Here is a 19,939-nt window from a genome sequence, read left to right as displayed (position 1 = left end):
TGAGCGTATCGTGAATGTTTTCGCATCATTGTTCTATATGGCAGAACAGTGGTAGTTTTCACACGTTGTCCTAACATCAGTGAGCTGTGAGATCTTAGAACAAAGATTAGTTAAAAAAACCATAATCTTTGCAGAAAGATGTAAGATCTTAGTGCTAAAAATGGGCCTTTTATTTTAAAACGATGTAGCAGGAAACTACGGGGACGTCTTGAGCAAATAACTCAAAAAGCGCGCACGTGAAACGAAAACAGGAAATGAGCTGCTTCAATTAAAGTAGCACTTGTAGAGAGACTTTATAACAAGAGAGACACTTCTTGATAGTGAGACTATAGATAGAAGCCAAAGAGCATAAAAGCTTCCTGCTGGATAAATCTAGTAGAAGGTTCCCAGCAGTTGCTTAAAATGAATAGAATTTCAAATATCAGAAGGCTGTGTAGTGCTGCAAATAGTCTGAAGCTCATCCAAATATCAAGGTAAACTAGCCTAATCATTAAATTCTGTGTAAAGTGATAGATCTGTTACAATAAATTTTTAGGATAAACTTCTAGACAAGCTACAAAACATTCAGGGATGGATATGCAGACTAATTTATTTCCTGGGATGGTAGGCTATTTCCAATTAGACTACCTACCTGCCTCCCCTCCTTCTCTCTCTAGAGGGCACTGATCTTTAAAAATCTTGGAGTAGAAATCACTTAATGGCCTTACAAAATCCCTAAATGGCCATCTGGCTATGGCTAATTGAGGAAAAAGCCAAGACAGATAGTCTGAGTGAGAGACAAAAGTGGCTTAAGCCTTTTTCATTATTGAAAAAAAATGATGAAGGTAGAAGGTAGATAATCATAGAACCAGGGACAGATCCAGGATGTTTCTTAGTGGGGTGCATAGGCTAAAAGGCTGCTTCAATAAACTTGTGAACAAAGAAATATAAGCAATTTAAAGAGAACCTCAACAATTATGCATGTAGGTAGATAATAGGAATGGTCATAACTTTAATCTAAAATCTGGTGAATGTTAAAAGTTCTAATAAATATGTTCAAATTAAAATGGGTACTTGTCAATTAGCTGGAACCCATGCAAGAAGTCAAGTTTGGTTAATGCTATTGAAATAAAACAACACTTGATGAAAATATAATAGTTTAGAAAAAAATTTGGGGTATATATTTGCACATTAGGGGGTGAGGAGTAAAGCATAGAAACAAATTTGGGCTATATATTTGCACATTAGGGGATAAAAAGTAAAGCATAGCATATATTAAATATGTAACCTAACCTAGGTACCTTATTTCCCCCTACCCCCCCCCCCCCAAAAAAAAAAAGTTTAAATATTGTAAATACAATGACAAACCATGGTTTGCAATCCAATTCTCTGTTGAAAGAAATCTGTTTGACTAGTCTCTTAAGCATCTTCCATATATAATATTTTGCATGGGTTCCAGCTAATTGACAAGTACCTTAAAATAATGTAAAAATATTGATACAAAAAACAGTAAGTTATAAAAACCGCCCTGCCATAAAAAATAAAAAAGCTGTTCATTATCTGTTAAAAAAAAGGTATAAGTGAATGACCAGTTGTGGTCATAAGGAGACATGCTAATAAAATTTTTACTTCATAATATGCAAAATTATCTTAGTTAACAAATTTTCCAGGGGCAGCACCTTTATCCTCCCTGTTTTGCTTGTTCTTCCAGTTTTTTCAATCATATTTTTCATTTTTATGTCTATTCTCCAAGTCTTGAAATTGTTTGTAAAAGAAACACCCAAGAGCCATCTAACTAATCCAACCTAATTCAGTGTAAATTTATCCTATGTGCCTATTTGTATCTTTTTGGTAGATGGCAGTGATGGTGTTTAGCTTTCATATATAAACTATTTGAAAACAGACAAAATTGTGCAACAGTAAAAATAGTGAGGATAAAGGTGCTCCCGCTAGAAAATTTGTTAACTAGGATTATTTTGCATATTATGAAGTAAGAATTATTTTATTAACATGTTTCCTTATGACCAGGACTGGTCATTCACTTATATAATAAATGTGATATTTAAGATTTCCTACATAATTTTTTGCCTTTTCAGTTCTGATGTTTGATTGTGTTTGATTGACAAAGCTATGGAGATTTAAAAAAAGAAACAATCTTGACAGCAGAAGGAGTTTTAAAGTGTCCCAGGCAGTATCTACAAATATCAATTGCTATTTTATGTTAAAAGAAAAGCTGTTCAGTAAACATTGGACCAATTTTTTGTGTAAGAAAGCCAACTCACAACAACTTTCACTATGGATTCATAAGAATGTGAATAATTTTAATTTTGTTTTTGATAAATTAATTGAATACAGTAGTTTATTTTGTTTTAATTGGATATGTTTTTTGCTTTTTGTATGCATGTAATAGTTTTTTTTTTATTATTTTTGTTTTTTAATGTTAACTTTGTTCAATTTTCTTTTTACAAATTAATATTATTTAATTCTGTAACCTGTCTTCAATCTTTATATGGTTAGCAATAGAAAATCTTAATTCACTTTGCATTGTTTTAATTTGTGTTGTATTTTTTTTTTAATCTATTACTGACACAAAATGAGGTATTGGCATACAACAAAAGTATTTTCAGCTTCAGAGCTTTGCTGAATCCCAATTTATGAGGTTTCAAAGATCTTCAAACACATATCCTAAATTAAAAAAAAAACAAATAAAAACATTAATATGGCTTAAATCCTACTCAAGAAATGGGAATTGCATTTTCAAAACCAAAACCAGAGAAAAAGAAACTGAAAATTAAGGTATAGGCTAATGTTGTTTTGTCAAAATTCTAATACTTGTCAAGTAAGTAAATTTCTAAGACATAGAAATCAGAGAAGGGTTAACTTTGTAGCTTGGCAATACTTTTCCAGACTATATCTTTGGTCCTCAATTCATAAATACAATTTTTATGTACCAAACCTACCCACTTTCCTAGATAGCAAAAAGTAGCTTGTCTAGAATTTTACCATAATGTAACTTAACCAGGATGAAAATGAATATATCAATTGATGCCATTTTTATGCTGTTTCATAGTTCAATAATCACTTCTGCAGGAAAATGCATTTTGATTACTATCAGCATATTCAGCCCATAGTAATCAAAAGTTTAGAAACATGTTTCTGAAAAAACTGGCTAGTGAGAAAAATTGTCATTTGCAGCTGATTCAAGAATGATAATTATCATTTTCCTTAGTTTCAACAGTAAAATGTTATTTTGAAAACAAATTTGCAGAAATCCAATATTCATTTGGCATCTGACCAATGTACAATAGTTAAATTTTAAGCTGGATTAACTTTGGAATATATTATAACATTGAGAGTGCAGATATATATGGACTTTAATGCTGGTTTTAATGATTACATTTGAAATTTTGATGGACTTTTTTACTGGATAATGGATTAATTTTGGCTATGTTTTGGACCTAGACTGTTTTGGGCTGAGCTAAGCAAAAATAGTAATGTTTTCGCATTCAGCTATTCTTCGTTTTATCCAATCAAACATTCGATCAGGTATTGATGATGAAGTTATTATTAGTCATGCAGTGGAGTTTTTTTCCTGAAAATATTCTTAAATATGCTAAAGTTGATTTATGGACAGAAATACACCCTAGTAGCAAAACAGCACCAAGGAGACAAGGTGATAATGCCTCTGCTTGGCATGTGAAAGATATGATTGATTTGCTTTGGAAGTAAGAAAATGAGAAGTTAATAGTGGCAATGTACATAATTATTTCACCCACTGAAGTGCCTGTAATTCCTGCTGTTGCTTATCATAAACTTGCTTCCAAATTTGTGCTCTGGATAGTACCCTTGACTTCATCAAATAAAAGGTAACAGCTTATGATTTAAATCTTCCATCACTTCCCATTCCTTATGCTAGTCCCCATACAGAAAGCACCTCCACCATTATCATTTCAAAAGTGCATACTTAACTTGACAACCCTTCAAAATGAGCTCATCCCATTAACAAAATTCCTGGTCATGAAGCTATTCACAGCATAAAGCCTTTTGGCGATAAGCTGTTTGTTCAGATTAGACAATCTGCAGCAAAGATTTTCAGTGATGCGGTTCCAACCATATTGAATAGCTGTGACATCATGATCCACAAAAAGAAATTTCATGGCATTGTTAAGGGGGTGCCCACTAATTATGATGCAACAATTTTTAAGGAATGTGAAGGGGTCATTAACACTGAACGTTTGGGAAAATCCCTGGCTGTGAAAGTTACCTTTGCTAGTGCTGTAGCCCAGAGTAATAGCCTACAACTCAGGCTCAAGGTTAGTTATGAATACTTCTGGGTCTGTGAATTCCTGCACTGCCCTGCTGCTGTCATAATTGTCAATCTCCCAACCACATGAAAACGAAATGCAATAAGCCAGCAAAATTCAGCTGCTGTGCCGGCTCTCATGTATCATCCTGTGATTCCCTCTGTGTTTTTGATCAAAAATGCGCTAATTGTGAGGTTAGTTATGCATCATATAGTCTACAATGTTGTATTCTACATGATGTCCTGAGCACATGTGGGACTTGGAAATGACTGTTGAATTATCTGTCTCAATCTGCTCTTTTAATATCAATGATGCAAAAGATAAAGATGGCTCATTAAATCAAAAAATGAATGATTTTGACAATTTTTTCTTGCAAGAACATTTACTTCCTGCCATGTCCATTAACTCTCTACAAAGAAGCAGCCACCATATTTTGCTTACCATCAATGCCTGCAAAACAAAAGACCAACCCTCTGGGGGGCTTGTATGTGTTATCAAATGATTAACTACTCCTTTGTCACATGTCTTTTTTCATTCCTCTGTTAATATTATGGCAATACAACTTAGTCACCTTGTATCTATAAATGTATATCTTTACTGTGATCAGAATGTCTAGCTTAACTTACTTTGTTTTCTAATGCCTGTTCATCCCTTAAAACTCTGTTATGCAATATTGAAAAGCATGGGTATTGGTGGCTTGTGAAAGGTGACTTCAATTGTAATGTTGATAGCTCCTCTTCTTGTACCAACTTAGTTTTAGATTCGTTGCCAATTGGCTATTGCATAGTACCCAAAGCTCTTAATTACAGTTATATTCATAATAGTTGTACTGTGACTAATATTTATCATTGTATCTGCTCTGCCAATGTTCCCTGTTCTGTTGTTAATGTTGACAAAGACAAATGTGGTTTTGACTACCTTTCTCTTTCCCTTACTGTGACATTAACCACTGATCCATCTGATTATAGATCAGACTGATCCTTGTGCTACTGCTTATAAAAAATGGTGTATGAAACAAGAGTAGAGCAAAGCCAATTGGCCTTTATATATTTCTACCCTATTAGCTCTGTTGTCCTGTGTCAAGATCCCTTTTAATCTACTGTGCACGAGCGTTTTTTCGCCACAAGCCAGAGTGCAACTGAATGTTTATTACCTTCGCTTAGTTGAGTGCACAAAACAAACTAAAAATGTGGCTGTCCCCCCTGTCCGGGTTAAACTCAAAACTTGAAGTCCTATTTAGAAAGAAGACACAGGTTTTAAAACCGTCAAAAATGGTGTTAAAATCTGGCTTCGTATTTGGATTGCGTGTGGGCGGCCCTTGCAAGGCCAAATGTTTGGTATAAAAATTAAGACAAAAGCGGAGTTTAAACAGTATCTTTGTTTGGTTTGATTTAATGGTGCTGAGTTCCCTAAAAGTACAGTACAATGGAAAGAAGTCATTAATGCGTCTAAATTTGATTCATTAGGGACTAGTGATGTTATTTCAGATTCGTCTTGGCTTAGGCATTATAAAAATATTTTTTGTAAGATTGAGTATAGTGTTCAATATCATTTTCAGTGCTTAGTTTCTAAATTTTTGCCACCTAAAGTTTTGCGGTAACGTCATGTTATTCCTGTATCAACTAAAAGTATTGTTAATTGTATGCTTAAACTATAGTCTAAATTGAGTGACCTTGATAGGATTAGCACTCAGCATTTACATTGTGATTGTCTGGCACTAGTTGCTCAGCTCTAGTTACTTTTTCAGTTCTGTTTATGTTTGTCAATGGTGCCTGACTCCTTCCTTTGTGGAACGGTAACTTTGATTCTTAAACGTGGAAGAGACCCTTTTGATTGCAGTTCATATAGGCCCATCACTATTGCTTGCAGTATTAGTAAGATTTTGAATATGTTCTGCTTCCATATATTATTGAACAAACTGCAAGAGACTCAAACCAATTTGGGTTTTAACCTCATATGAGGTGCCAACATGTGCATAAGGTTTTAGCTTCAATTCTTTATGACGCCCACTCTAAAAGTTGTGAATCACATATTTGCGTTTTAAATTTGTCTAAAGCTTTTGATAGTATTTGCCATGCAAAAGTGTGGCACTCTTTGTCAGAGTTTGGAGTGATTGTCATACATGTACTTAAATTTTGATATAGTAATTCGTTTCTTTGTTTAAAATCTGGTGCTGGGTGCTATGGTAATATACCAGTTCAATCTGGAGTACAATGGGTTGGAGTGCTATCTCCTTATCTATTTAATGCTTGAATTCAACTGTGTTACTAAGTTTCAAGCTTTCGTATTTTATGATTTATCTGATTTGTGTTATATTGTGTATGCGGACGACCTGCTAGTTTTAAGCTGAACCAAGTCCATTTTGGCATTATTTGTGCAACGTATCTCTATGATGTTTTGGGACATTGGTCTATTTTCGAATGTTCATAAATGCAAATATTTAGTTTTCAATCCCAAATTATCAGCTCATAATTTGTCCTGTGGATTCTCAGTAATTTGCAACATTGCAAATTTATGGTGGTTAGAAAGTAGTATTTGTTCTACACTCACGTTTTAGTGACTTCAGGTTCTGAGAGATGTTAAAGAAAAGTTGAAGATTGAATATGTGAAAATTGTACCTAACTGTGGAAAATATTCATGCCGAGCTTTAGCTAAAATGTGTTCCACATATTTTGACCATTCTGTCTTGTTTTTAAGTGGAATGTATTCGTTATTGAATAAGAATGATTTGCGCCAGATCTGTGTTGCTTATTTTAGGTATTGCAAATTTTTACTGTACCTTCCCACTTCATATTGTAATACACGTAGCATTGAGAAGTATGGTGCTACCGACATTATCCAATTGTTTGAATTGCTTAGTACTAATTTAACAAGACATGCCTTTTTGTCCCTAGGCCCATACCATAATATTATCCGTGTTTTTTTTTGTCTGTGATTAAGGTTTAAGTTATCTTTGTATCTGTGTATTTGATTTTTCTTCCTTTTTGTTGTAATTTATTCTTCTTGTTTTGTATAAAAGTGGGTTATAAATAAATTGTTATTATTATTATTAATTAAAGCTAGAAAACCCCTCAAAATGATGTTAATTTTACTGATGCCATTTTTGAAGGATTGCCAGCTCTTTTTAAAAATTGTGGTAAGTTTGTTTTGAAAATAACTTTGCTGCGAATGGTAACTTTTTCTCACTAGACGGCTTTTTTTTATATAAAAAAGGTGTTTTAAAATTTTTGGAAATTATTGATTGTCTTACCTTTTGGGGCCCCATTAAGGGCTCAAATTGGAATTTCCCCCAGAAATGATTATTGAACTATGAAAGAGCAGAGGAAAAGACTTGATGTATCCAAGCTAAATCATCTTGTAAATTACGAATTTACTATGCACCTCTCAGAGATGATCCCAAAGCCCAAATTATCACCATAATCCATTTAGGAGTTTTAAAGTCCTCCACGTCTGTAGTGTCCTCGAGTTGATGTCTCCCATTTGAACTTCCACTGCTTCTTCTCCCAGTGCCCGTCAAGATGGTATTTGAAAGGTTAGGCAGAGAGAGTGCTGACAGCGATTCCAATGGTGTATGACTCTTGTTGAGAAGTAAGTAGTTGCCTTGAATTAGCCTTGTACTTTAAACCCTTGCTGGATTTGCTTGATCAAGCAAAATGCAAATCAGTCTTTATTATGAATACATGAATCAACTTCGTCTCAAGCAAAATGAATACACACAAGAGTATCACGCTCTTTGTAGTTTCATGCAGTCTTTAATTTTTTTTGTTACAGGTCCAAATTGCTTAGTTTGATCTATGAAATTGGAAGCATTATTTATTTATTAGTAAGACAAGATTTGTTCATTTGTGTGAACAATTGGCGAAAGCAACACAAAAATTAACCTGATAACTAATTTGAGTTTTCATTTTTAATTCCTAATTTGTATTTTGCATATTACTAGAATATAATAAATGTACTTAGTACTTTATATTGTATTGAATTTTTTGTCTAACCCCAGGTTTTAGCAGGGTTTCTACCATCCAAACAAAAATTGTTTGACAGGAATTGTGATTTTGGAAGCTAACAGATAAGTGTTAGTTAAGTTACTGAAAGATTTCTCTAAGAAAGTGAATTACTGATAGAAATCAGACCACTAACCACAAGGTAACAGATAACTGCCAATTGAAATTGTAGAGGAACCAAGCCTAAATAAATGCACTTTCTTTGGGCTTAATATATGTTGTGTTTCTATCTGTGAAAGCTTCGTTTTTCTAACAAAAAGATTGCCACAGTTCAGTGCCCTTTGGAGTTGGAAAGAGTTGAGATTGGTACGGTACTTTAAAAGATTCTCTTTGGGCATAGGTTAGGCTCTGGATCCATTCCTAAAGATTTTAGTTCATGTAAAGCTGCTAGTTTCTTAGGTAGCAAAGAGCCCATTATCAAGACCTTTACTGAGCCTCTCCTAAAATAGCTACAATCATAGGCAGCGCAATCGCGCTGCCTAAGTAAAGAACGATGTGTGCACAATGTATTTATTTTCTCATACCAGGGCACTTCGTATCGAAGGAGTTGTCATAGAAACTTCGAAAATGGCTCATTCGATTGGAAATTGGAGTGGCTTGTGCCCTTTTTAATAGTCGAAAGCGATTGGAAGGCAACTAACACCCCTTCCACGCCGACCATTTCCCCAAACACATCCAATCAAAATTTTGAGATATCTATTTTGTTCAGCATAGTTGATTTCCAGATAGGAAATATATTTTTTGAGGAGGAAACTCCCCCACAAACCTCAGGGTAAGGGTTTTAAGTTATGCCCTAGGGGCATATAAGAACGATGTTGGCACAATGTATTATTTATTATTTTTTTCCTTTAGAGCAATGCAGTTCGCATGCAAGAAGTTTTCGTATAAACTTCGAAAAAGGCTTATTCAATAGGAAACTGGAATGGCTACTGCCCCTTTTCATAGTCGAAAGTGATTGGAAGACAACTAACACGCCATCCACGCCCACCATTTCCCCAAACACATTCAATGAAAATTCTGAGATAGCCATTTTGTTCAGCATAATTGATTTCCAAATAGAAATTATGTTTTTGAGGAGGACACTCCCCAACAGCTCTTAGAGCAAGGGTTGTAAGTTTTGTCCTGGGGGCATATAAGTTTTTTTTATAGAAAGCGTTGTCGTAGAAACTTCAAAAAGGGCTCATTGGTTTTGAAATTGAAAGGGGTAGAGCCCTTTTTAATTGTCGAAAGTGATTGAAGAGCAACTAACCCCCCTCGCACGCCCACCATTTTCCCAAACACATCCAATCAAAATTTTCGAGATATTCATTTTTTTCAACGTTGTTGAAAGCTCTGGAAATTAGGTCTTTGAGGATGACAACCCTCCCCCCTAAAACCCTCAGGGCAATGGTTGTAATGCCCTGGGGTCATATGAGGCTTTTATAGAAAGTGTTGTCTTAGAAACTTCAAAAGGCCTCATTTGATTGGAAATTGAAAGGGCTAGCACCCTTTTTAATAGTCGAAAGTGATTGAAGGGCAACTAACCCCCGTTTCAAACTCACCATTTCTCCAAATACATTGAATCAAAATTTTTGAGATAGCCATTTTGTTTAACGTAGTTTCAAGTTCTGGAAATTAGGTCTTTGAGGATGACAACCCCTCCCCAAAAAAACCCTAAGGACATGGGTTGTAAGTTATGTCCTGGGGGCATACAAGGTTTTTATTATAATGTTTAATACTTGTATGCTACCACTGATATAGAATTACCACTATTCCCCAGCGTCGCACCTATAAGAGAATAGATTTGAGCATTCCTCAAATCCCATTTTTATTTACAAGATATTCTACCTATTCATGAGGTAGAAACTTTGCGAGTCGCTGGTCCTCTTCATTATTCATCAAGAGAAGTACAAATCTGGTAAAAACAAAATGGCTTTGGCCTTTCAGAATCCTTACAGAATAGTTGAAATATCTAAGAGCTATGTATTTCTAACAGGATTAATAATCAAAATTAGTAGTAATTTTATTCCTCGAAAATTACTGTATACAAAACTTCGAATACCGTATCACAAAATTCATCATTTGTCTTTGAATATTAGTGCAAATCGAAAAAAGTTAAGAACGATATTGGCACAATGTATTATTTTTTTTCATACCAGGGCACTTCGTATCGAAGTATTTGTCGTAGAAACTTGGAAAAGGGCTCATTCGATTGGAAATTATAACAGCTAGTTTCCTTTTTAATAGTCGAAAGTGATTGGAAGGCAACTAACACCCCTTCCACGCCCACCATTTCCACAAACACATCCAATCAAAATTTTGAGATAGCCATTTTGTTCAGCGTAGTTGATTTCCACATAGGAAATATGTTTTTGAGGAGGACACTCCCCCACAGCCGTCAGGGCAAGGGTTTTAAGTTATGCCCTGGGGGCATATAAGAACGATGTTGGCACAATGTATTATTTTGCTTTTTCCTTTAGACCAGGGCACTTTGTGTCGAAGAAGTTGTCGTAGAAATTTCGAAAAGGGCTCATTCAATTGAAAATTGGAGTGGCCTGTGCCCTTTTAATAGTCGAAAATGATCGGAAAGGCAAGGAACACCCCTTCCATGCCCACCATTTCCCCAAACACATCCAATCAAAATTTTAAGATAGCCATTTTGTTCAGCGTAGCTGATTTCCGGATAGAAGTTATGTTTTTGAGGAGGACACTCCCCCACAGCCCTCAGGGAAAGGTTCGTAAGTTATGCCCTGGGGGCATATAAGGCTTTTATAGAAATCGTTGTCGTAGAAACTTCAAAAAAGGCTCATTCGATTAGAAAAACAAAAGGCTAGTGCCTTTTTTAATAGTTGAAAGTGATTGGAGGGCAACTAACCCCCTCTCACGCCCAACTTTTCGCCAAACACATCCAATCAAAATTTTGAGATAGCCATTCTGTTCAACGTAGTTGAAAGTTCTGGAAATTAGGTCTTTGAGGATGACACCCCCCCCATAGTCCTCAGGGTAAGAGGTGTAAGTTATGCCTTCGGGGGCATATAAGGTTTTTATAGAAAAAGTTGTCGTAAAAACTCCAAAAAGAGCTTATTCAATTGGAAACTTAAATGACTCGTGCCCTTTTTAATAGTCGAAAGTGATTGGAAGGCAACTAACACCCATTCCTCGCCTACCATTTTCCCCATCACATCCAATCAAAATTTTGAGATAGCCATTTTGTTAAACGTAGTTGAAAGTTCTGAAAATCATACCTTTGTGCAGGACATTCCCCCCACAGTCTTCAGGGCAAGGGTTTTAAGTTATGCCCTGGGGGGGCATATAAGGTTTTCATTGAAAGCTTTGTCTTAGAAACTTAGAAAAGGGCTCATTCGATTGGACATTAAAAGGGCTAGTGGCATTTTTAATTGTCGAAAGGGATTGGAGGGCAACTAACCCCCCTCTCACGCCCACCATTTATCCAAACACATCCAATCAAAATTTTGAGATAGCAATTTTGTTCAAAGTAGTTGTAAATTCTGGAAATTATACCTTTGAGCCGGACATTCCCCCCACAGTCTTCAGGGCAAGGGTTATAAGTTATGCCCTGGGGGCAAATAAGGTTTTCATTGAAAACTTTATCGTAGAAACTTCAAAAAGGTCTCATTCGATTGGAAATTCAAAGGGCTAGTGCCCTTTTTAATACTCGAAAGTGATTGGAGGGCAACTAGCCCCCCTCTCATGCCCACCTTTTCCCCAAATACATACAATCAAAATTTTTAGATAGCCATTTTTTCATCGTTGTTGACATTTCTGGAAATTAGGTCTTTCTGGATGACAACCACCCCATAGCCCTTAGGGCAAAGGTTTTAAGTTATGCCGTGGGGGCATATGAGGTTTTTATAGAAAGAGTTGTCGTAGAAACTTCAAAAAGGGCTCCTAAGGGCAACTAACCCCCCTCTCACACCCACCATTTCCCCAAACACATTGAATCAACATTTTTTAGATAGCCATTTTGTTTAACGTAGTTTCAGGTTCTGGAAATTAGGTCTTTGAGGATGACCCCCCCCCCCCCGAAAAAAAACAACCATCAGGGCAAGGTTTGTAAGTTATGCCCTGGGGGCATATAAGGTTTTTATTATAAGGTTTAATATTTGTATGCTACAACTGCTATTACAATTACCACTAGTCACCGGCGTCGCACCTATAAGAGAATAGATTTGAGCCTTGTTCAAATCCCATTTTTATTTACAAGATATTCTACCTATTCATGAGGTAGGAACTTTGCGATTCGATGGCTGGACGCTGGTCTTCTTCATTATTCATCAAGAGAAGTAGAAATCTGGTAAAAACAAAATGGCTTTGGCCTATCAGAGTCCTTACAGAATAGTTGAAATATCTAAGAGCTATGTATTTCTAACAGAATTACAAAATAAAAATTAGTAGTATTATTATTCCTCGAAAATTACTGTATACAAAACTTCGAATACCGTATCACGAAATCCATCATTTATATTTGAATATTTGTGCAAGTCGAAAAAAGTTAAGAACGATATTGGCACAATGTATTATTTTTTTTTCATACCAGGGCACTTCGTATCGAAGGATTTGTCGTAGATACTTGGAAAAGGGCTCATTCGATTGGAAATTGGAACGACTAGTGCCATTTTTCATAGTCGAAAGTCATTGGAAGGTAACTAACCCCCCTTCTACACCCACCTTTTCCCCAAACACATACAATCAAAATTTTGAGATAGCCGTTTTGTTCAGCGTAGTTGATTTCCACATAGGAATTATGTTTTTGCGGAGGAAACTCCCCCACAGGCCTCAGGGCAAGGGTTTTAAGTTATGCCCTGGGTGCATATTAGAACGATGTTGGCACAATGTATTATTCGTTTTTTTTTCTTTAGACCAGGGCACTTTGTATCAAAGAAGTTGTCGTAGAAACTTCGAAGAGGGCTCATTCAATTGAAAATTGGAGTGGCCTGTGCCCTTTTTAATAGTTGAAAATGCTCGGAAAGGCAACTAACCCCTTCCACGCCCACCATTTTCCGAAACACATCCTGTCAAAATTTTTAGATAGTCATTTTGTTCAGCGTAGTTGATTTCCAGATAGAAGTTATGTTTTTGAGGAGGACACTCCCCAAAGCCCTCAGGGCAAGAGTTGTAAGTTATGCCCTGGGGGCATATAAGGTTTTTATAGAAATCCTTGTCGTAGAAACTTCAAAAAAGGCTCATTCGATTAGAAAAAGGGCTAGTGCCCTTTTCAATAGTCGAAAGTGATTGGAGGGCGACTAACCCTCCTCTCACGCCCACCATTTTACCAAACACATAGAATCAAGATTTTGAGACATTCATTTTGTTCAGCGTAAGTTAAAACTCTGGAAATTAGGTCTTTGAGGTTGACAACCCTCCCCCTACAACTCCAAGGGTAAAGGTTGTAAGTTATGCCTTGGGGGCATATAAGGCTTTTATAGAAAGTTTTGTCGTAGACAATTCAAAAGGCCTCATTTGATTGGAAATTGAAAGGGCTAGTGCCCCTTTTAATAGTCGAAAGTGATTGAAGGGCAACTAACCCCCCTTTCACATCCACCATTTTCTCAAACACATTGAATCAAAATTTTTGACATAGCAATTTTGTTTAACGTAGTTTCAATTTCTGGAAATTAGGTCTTTGAGGACGAACCCCTCCCCCCCCCCCAAAAAAAAACCTCTGGGCCAGGGTTGTAAGTTATGCCCTGGGGGCATATAAGGTTTATATTATAAGGTTTAATATTTGTATGCTACTACTGCTATTACAATCACCACTAGTCACCGGCGTCAAACCTATAAGAGAATAGATTTGAGCCTTCCTCAAATCTCATTTTTACTTACAAGATATTCTACCTATTCATGAGGTAGAAACTTTGCGAGTCGCTGGCTGGACGCTGGTCTTCTTCATTATTCCTCAAAATTACTGTATACAAAACTTCGAATACCGTATCACAAAATCCATCATTTATCTTTGAATATTAGTGCAAGTCGAAAAAAGTTAAGAACGATACTGGCACAATGTATTATATTTTTTTTTTCATACCTGGGCACTTCGTATCGAAGGATTTGTCGTAGATACTTGGAAAAGGGCTAATTCGATTGGAAATTGGAACGGCTAGTGCCCTTTTTAATAGTCAAAAGTGATTGGAAGGCAACTAACATTCCTTCCACGCCCACCATTTCCCCAAACACATCCAATCAAAATTTTGAGATAGCCATTTTGTTCGGCGTAGTTGATTTCCAGATAGAAATTATGTTTTTGAGGAGGACACTCCCCCACAGCCCTCAGGCCAAGGGGTTTAAGCTGTGCCCTGGGGGCATATAAGAACGATGTTGGCACAATGTATTATTTTGTTTTTTCCTTTAGACCAGGGCACTTTGTGTCGAAGAAGTTGTCGTAGAAACTTCGAAAAGGGCTCATTCAATTGAAAATTGGAGTGGCCTGTGCCCTTTTTAATAGTCGAAAATGATCGGAAAGGCAACTAACACCCCTTCCACGCCCACCATTTACCGAAACACATCCAATCAAAATTTTGAGATAGTCATTTTGTTCAGCGCAGTTGATTTCCAGATAGAAGTTATGTTTTTGAGGAGGACACTCCCCCACAGCCCTCAGGGCAAGGGTTGTAAATTATGCCCTAGGGCATATAAGGTTTTTATAGAAATCGTTGTCGTAGAAACTTCAAAAAAGGCTCATTCGATTAGAAAAACAACGGGCTAGTGCCCTTTTTAATAGTCGAAAGTGATTGAAGAGCAACTAACCCTCCTCGCACGCCCACCATTTTCCCAAACACATGCAATCAAAATTTTGAGATATTCATTTTGTTCAACGTTGTTGAAAGTTTTGGAAATTAGGTCTTTGAGGATGTTAAGCCTCCCCCCTACAACCCTCAGGGCAAAGTTTGTAAGTTATTCACTAGGGGGATATAAGGGTTTTATAGAAAGTTTTGTTATAGAAACTTCAAAAGGGCTTAAATGCTTAGAACTTAAAATAGCTACTGCTCTTTTTTATAGTCAAAGTGATTGAAGGACAATTAGCACCCCTTTCACACCTACCATTTCCCCAAACACATTGAATCGAAATTTTGAGATAGCCATTTTGTTTAACGTAGTTTATTTTCAGATAGAAACTATGTTTTTGAGGAAGACACTCCCCCACAGCCCTCAGGGCAAAGGTTATAAGTTGTGTCATGGGGACATGTAAGGTTTTTTATAGAAACTGTTGTCGTAGAAACTTCAAAAAGGGCTCATTCTTTTTTAAATTGAAAGGGGTAGAGCCCTTTTTAATAGTCGAAAGTGATTGAAGAGCAACTAACCCCCTTCTCACGCCCACCATTTTCCCAAACACATGCAATCAAAATTTTGAGATATTCATTTTTTTCAACGTAGTTGAAAGCTCTGGAAATTAGGTCTTTGAGGATGATAACCCTCCCCCTACAATCCCCAAGGCAATGTTTTAAAGTTATGCCCTTTTGGGATGTAAGGCTTTCCTAGAAATTTTTGTCGTAGACACTTCAAAAGGGCTCATTTGCTTGGAAATTGAAAGGGCTAGTGCCCTTTTTAATAGTCGAAAGTGATTGAAGGGCAACTAACCCCCCTTTCACACCCACCATTTCCCCAAACACATTGAATCAAAATTTTTGAGATAGCCATTTTGTTTAACGTAGTTTCAGGTTCTGGAAATTAGGTCTTTGAGGATGACCCCCCCCCCCCCCAACAAAAAAAACCCTATGGGCAAAGGTTTTAAGTCATGACCTGGGGGCATATAAGGTTTTATTATAAAGTTTAATATTCTTGTGCTACCTCTACTATTACGATTACCACTAGTCCCCGGCGTCGCACCTATAAAAGAATAGATTTGAGCATTCCTCAAATCACATGTTTATTTACAAGATATTCTACCTATTCATGAGGTAGAAACTTTGCGAGTCGCTGGCTGGACGCTGGTCTTCTTCATTATTCATCAAAATTACTGTATACAAAACTTCGAATACCTTATCACAAAATCCTTCAATTATCTTTGAATATTAGTGCAAGTCGAAAAAAGTTAAGAACGATATTGGCACAATGTATTATATTTTTTTTTCCATACCTGGGCACTTCGTATCGAAGGATTTGTCGTAGATACTTGGAAAAGGGCTCATTCGATTGGAAATTGGAACGGCTAGTGCCCTTTTTAATATTCGAAAGTGACTGGAAGGCAACTAACACCCCTTCCACGCCAACCATTTCCCCAAAGACATACAATCAAAATTTTGAGATAGCCATTTTGTTCAGCGTAGTTGATTTCCACATAGGAATTATCTTTTTGAGGAGGATGCTCCCCGACAGCCCTCCGGGCAAGGGTTTTAAGTTATGCCCTGGGTGCATATTAGAACGATGTTGGCACAATGTATTATTTTTTTTTCCTTTAGACCACGGCACTTTGTTTCGAAGAAGTTGTCGTAGAAACTTCGAAAATGGCTCATTCAATTGGAAATTGGAGTGGCCTATGCCCTTTTTAATAATCGAAAATTATCGGAAAGGCAACTAACACACCTTCCACGCGTAGTTGATTTGCTGATAAAAGTTATGTTTTTGAGGAGGACGCTCCTCAACATCCCTCAGGGCAAGGATTGTAAGTTATGCCCTGGGGGAATATAAGGTTTTTTTAAGAAGTTTTGTCGTAGAAACTTCAAAATAGGCTCATTCGATTTGAAAAACGAAGGGCTAGTGCCCTTTTTAATGGTTGAAAGTGATTGGAAGGCAACTATTCCCCCTCTCACGCCCACCTTTTTCCCAAACACATCCAATCAAAATTTTGAGATAGCCATTCTGTTCAACGTAGTTGAAAGTTCTGGAAATTAGGTCTTTGATGATGACACCCCCCCCCCCCACATTCCTCAGGTCAAGGGTTGTAATTTATGCCCTGGAGGCATATAAGGTTTTTATAGAAAATGTTGTCGTAGAAACTTCAAAAAAGGCTCATTCGATTAGAAAAACAAAGGGGTAGTGTCCTTTTGAATAGTCGAAAGTGATTGAAGAGCAACTAACCCCCTCTCACGCCCACCATTTCCCCAAACACATGCAATCAAAATTTTTAAATATTCATTTTTTTCAACGTTGTTGAAAGTTCTGGAAATTAGGTCTTTGAGGATGACAACCCTCCCCCCTACAACCCTCAGGGCAAAGGTTGTAAGTTATGCACTGGGGGCATATAAGGCTTTTATAGAAAGTTTTGTTGAAGAAAATTCAAAATGGCTCATTTGATTGGAAATTAAAAGGGATAGTGCCCTTTTTTATAGTCGAAAGTGATTGAAGGGCACTTAACCCCCGTCTCAAACTCACCATTTCTCCAAATACATTGAATCAAAATGTTTGAGATAGCCATGTCTTTTAGCGTAGTCTTAGGTTATTAAATATTGGTTTTTGAAATTGAAACCCCCCCCCCAAAAAAAAACAACCTTTAGGGATGGGGTTTTAAGCTAAACTCACGGGAAATCCAAGGTTTTAATTACAGAGTTTGATATGTTTTTGGTACCACTGCTATTACAAGTACCACTAGTCCCCAGCGTCGCACCTATAAAAGAATAGATTTAAGTCTTCCTCAAATCCCATTTTTATTTACAAGATATTCTGGCCATTTTGTTCAGCGTAGTTGATTTCCACATAGGAATTATTTTTATGAGGAGGACACTTCCCCACAGCCCTCAGGGCAAGGGTTTTAAGTTATGCCCTGGGGGTATATAAGAACAATGTTGGCACAATAGTAGAGGAGGGGGTCCGACTCCCACGATTACACCACCCCTTCGAATCCCGATCCGGACACTTTTTTTTAAAACTCCCACGATCACCACGTGGTTTATGGTCCTAATATGGGCATAGCCTCCCTAGGGAGAACACGTGGTTAATGGGGTCAATGACCTAAATTTCAAAGTGTGTCAACAACAACAACGACCTTGACATTCGCTGAGAGCGTGCACTTACAACAACAACAACATCGACCTTGGAACACCTGTGCTGTCGACCTCAATTCACCTATCGTGAATCAATAATTCCCCATAGAAACAACAAATTAATTTCCCCTTTCTTGACAGATCAATCAATCAATGACATCATCTGTCAGACTTTAAAAATTTTCGCCTAGAAACATTTCTCCAGGAATAGATCCAAATCATTAATGTCTTTGCCTCGGGAACAGTTCTACTGGTCGAACTCCAAAGGATATTAATAACCAAAGGCCATGGAAACAATTAGGCAAGAAACATCTTAGCGACGAATTGTATTAGCGCGCGAAAAGGTTTCTTATTAATTTGAAATGCGTTAGTGCAGAGATGCCAATAACAAAGGAATACGCTGAATTTACGTTTAGGGATTATTTGGGCGAAACCGTTTTAGACAGGTTATGGAACTATTTCGGCGAAACAGATAGAGACATTTTAAAAGAAGATTTTTGAAGAGGTTTTGAGTGTGGTCGTTATAATACACAAGTTTCATTTGAACAGTGTTGTGAGGTCCTCTAACCCAACCCCAAAGGGTTCCAATCCTCCTACCCCGAACCCGAAGGAAGTCCCCGGTCCTCAAAGGCCCCCCAAGCTCCCAAAGGTCCTCCCCTGGTCCTCAAAGCTCCCCCGGGCCCCCAACGGACCACCCGGTCCCCAAAGGTCCCGGACCCTCAAACGCCCTCCCTGGGCCCCAAAGGCCCACCCGGCGCCCCAAAGGTCCCCCGGACTCCCAAAGGGCCAACCGGCCCCCAAGGGTCCCCCCGGACCCTCAAAGGCCCCCCAAGCTCCCAAAGGGCCACCGGCGCCCCAAAGGCCCCCCCAGACCCCCAAAGGCCCTCCCAGTGCCCCAAACGCCCTCCCTGTGCCCCAAAGGCCCTCCCCCGGCCCCCAAAGGTCCCGGACCAGAGAAGCGCCGCCGGGATGCGCCATGGGCCAGGAAAGCGCCACAGGATGTGCCGCAGGGATGCGCCGCGGGTCAGGAAAGCGCCGCAGGGGATGCGCCGCAGGGAGGCACCGCAGGAAAGCGCCGCAGGATGCGCCGCAGGGATGCGCTGCAAAAAAAAAGTAAACTAAAAAGTAAAAATTTAGAAATGTTATCCACCAAACGCCCTCCTCAGACCCCCAAAGGCCCTCCACTATTCCTCAAAGGTCCCCCGGGCTCCCAAAGGGCCAACCGGCCCCCAAGGGTCCCCCGGACCCTCAAAAGTCCTCTCTCGGTCCCCAAAGGTCCACTGGGCTCCCAAAGGCCCTCCCCCGGTCCCCAAAGGTCCCCCGGGCTCCCAAAAGACCACTCAATCCTCAAGGGCCCCCGGATCCCCAAACGCCCTCCCTGGGCCCCAAAGGTCCTCCCCCGGTCCCATACATGCACACAAAAACTTACACACACACAAAAACTTACACACACACACACACACACACACACAAACTTACACACAAACACGAAAACTCACACACACACACCAAAACTTACACACACACACAAAAGCTTAGACACACAAAAACTTACACACACACACACAAAAACTTAAACACACACTAAAAAACTAACATGCACACTAAAACTTAAAATCACACAAAAACTTACACACACACAAAAAAACTTACACACACACACAAAAACTAACACACACACAAAAACTAACACACACAAAAAAACAAACTCAAACTCACAAAAACACACACACACAAA

The 19,939-nt window shown here is 38.0% G+C and overlaps 1 protein-coding gene across 1 annotated transcript in view; it reads left to right on the top strand.

The window, feature by feature from the left end:
* The first annotated feature begins 206 nt into the window (after positions 1 to 206).
* The window catches only part of mRpL47 (mitochondrial ribosomal protein L47), a 64,646-nt gene continuing 44,913 nt past the window's right edge, over positions 207 to 19,939 (top strand). Inside the window, exon 1 of the mRNA XM_089096220.1 lies at positions 207 to 473. Within this exon, the coding sequence (XP_088952346.1) occupies positions 403 to 473 (71 nt within the window). The 5' untranslated portion in view covers positions 207 to 402. The remainder of the gene's footprint in view (positions 474 to 19,939) is intronic.

The sequence above is a fragment of the Artemia sp. Qi Xiang Cuo genome, chromosome 10 (assembly GCF_049724085.1).
Source record: "Artemia sp. Qi Xiang Cuo chromosome 10, ASM4972408v1, whole genome shotgun sequence".
NCBI lineage: Eukaryota > Metazoa > Arthropoda > Branchiopoda > Anostraca > Artemiidae > Artemia > Artemia sp. Qi Xiang Cuo.
The sequence above is the reverse complement of the archived record's forward strand: the minus strand, read 5'-3'. Positions and strand labels throughout refer to the sequence as shown.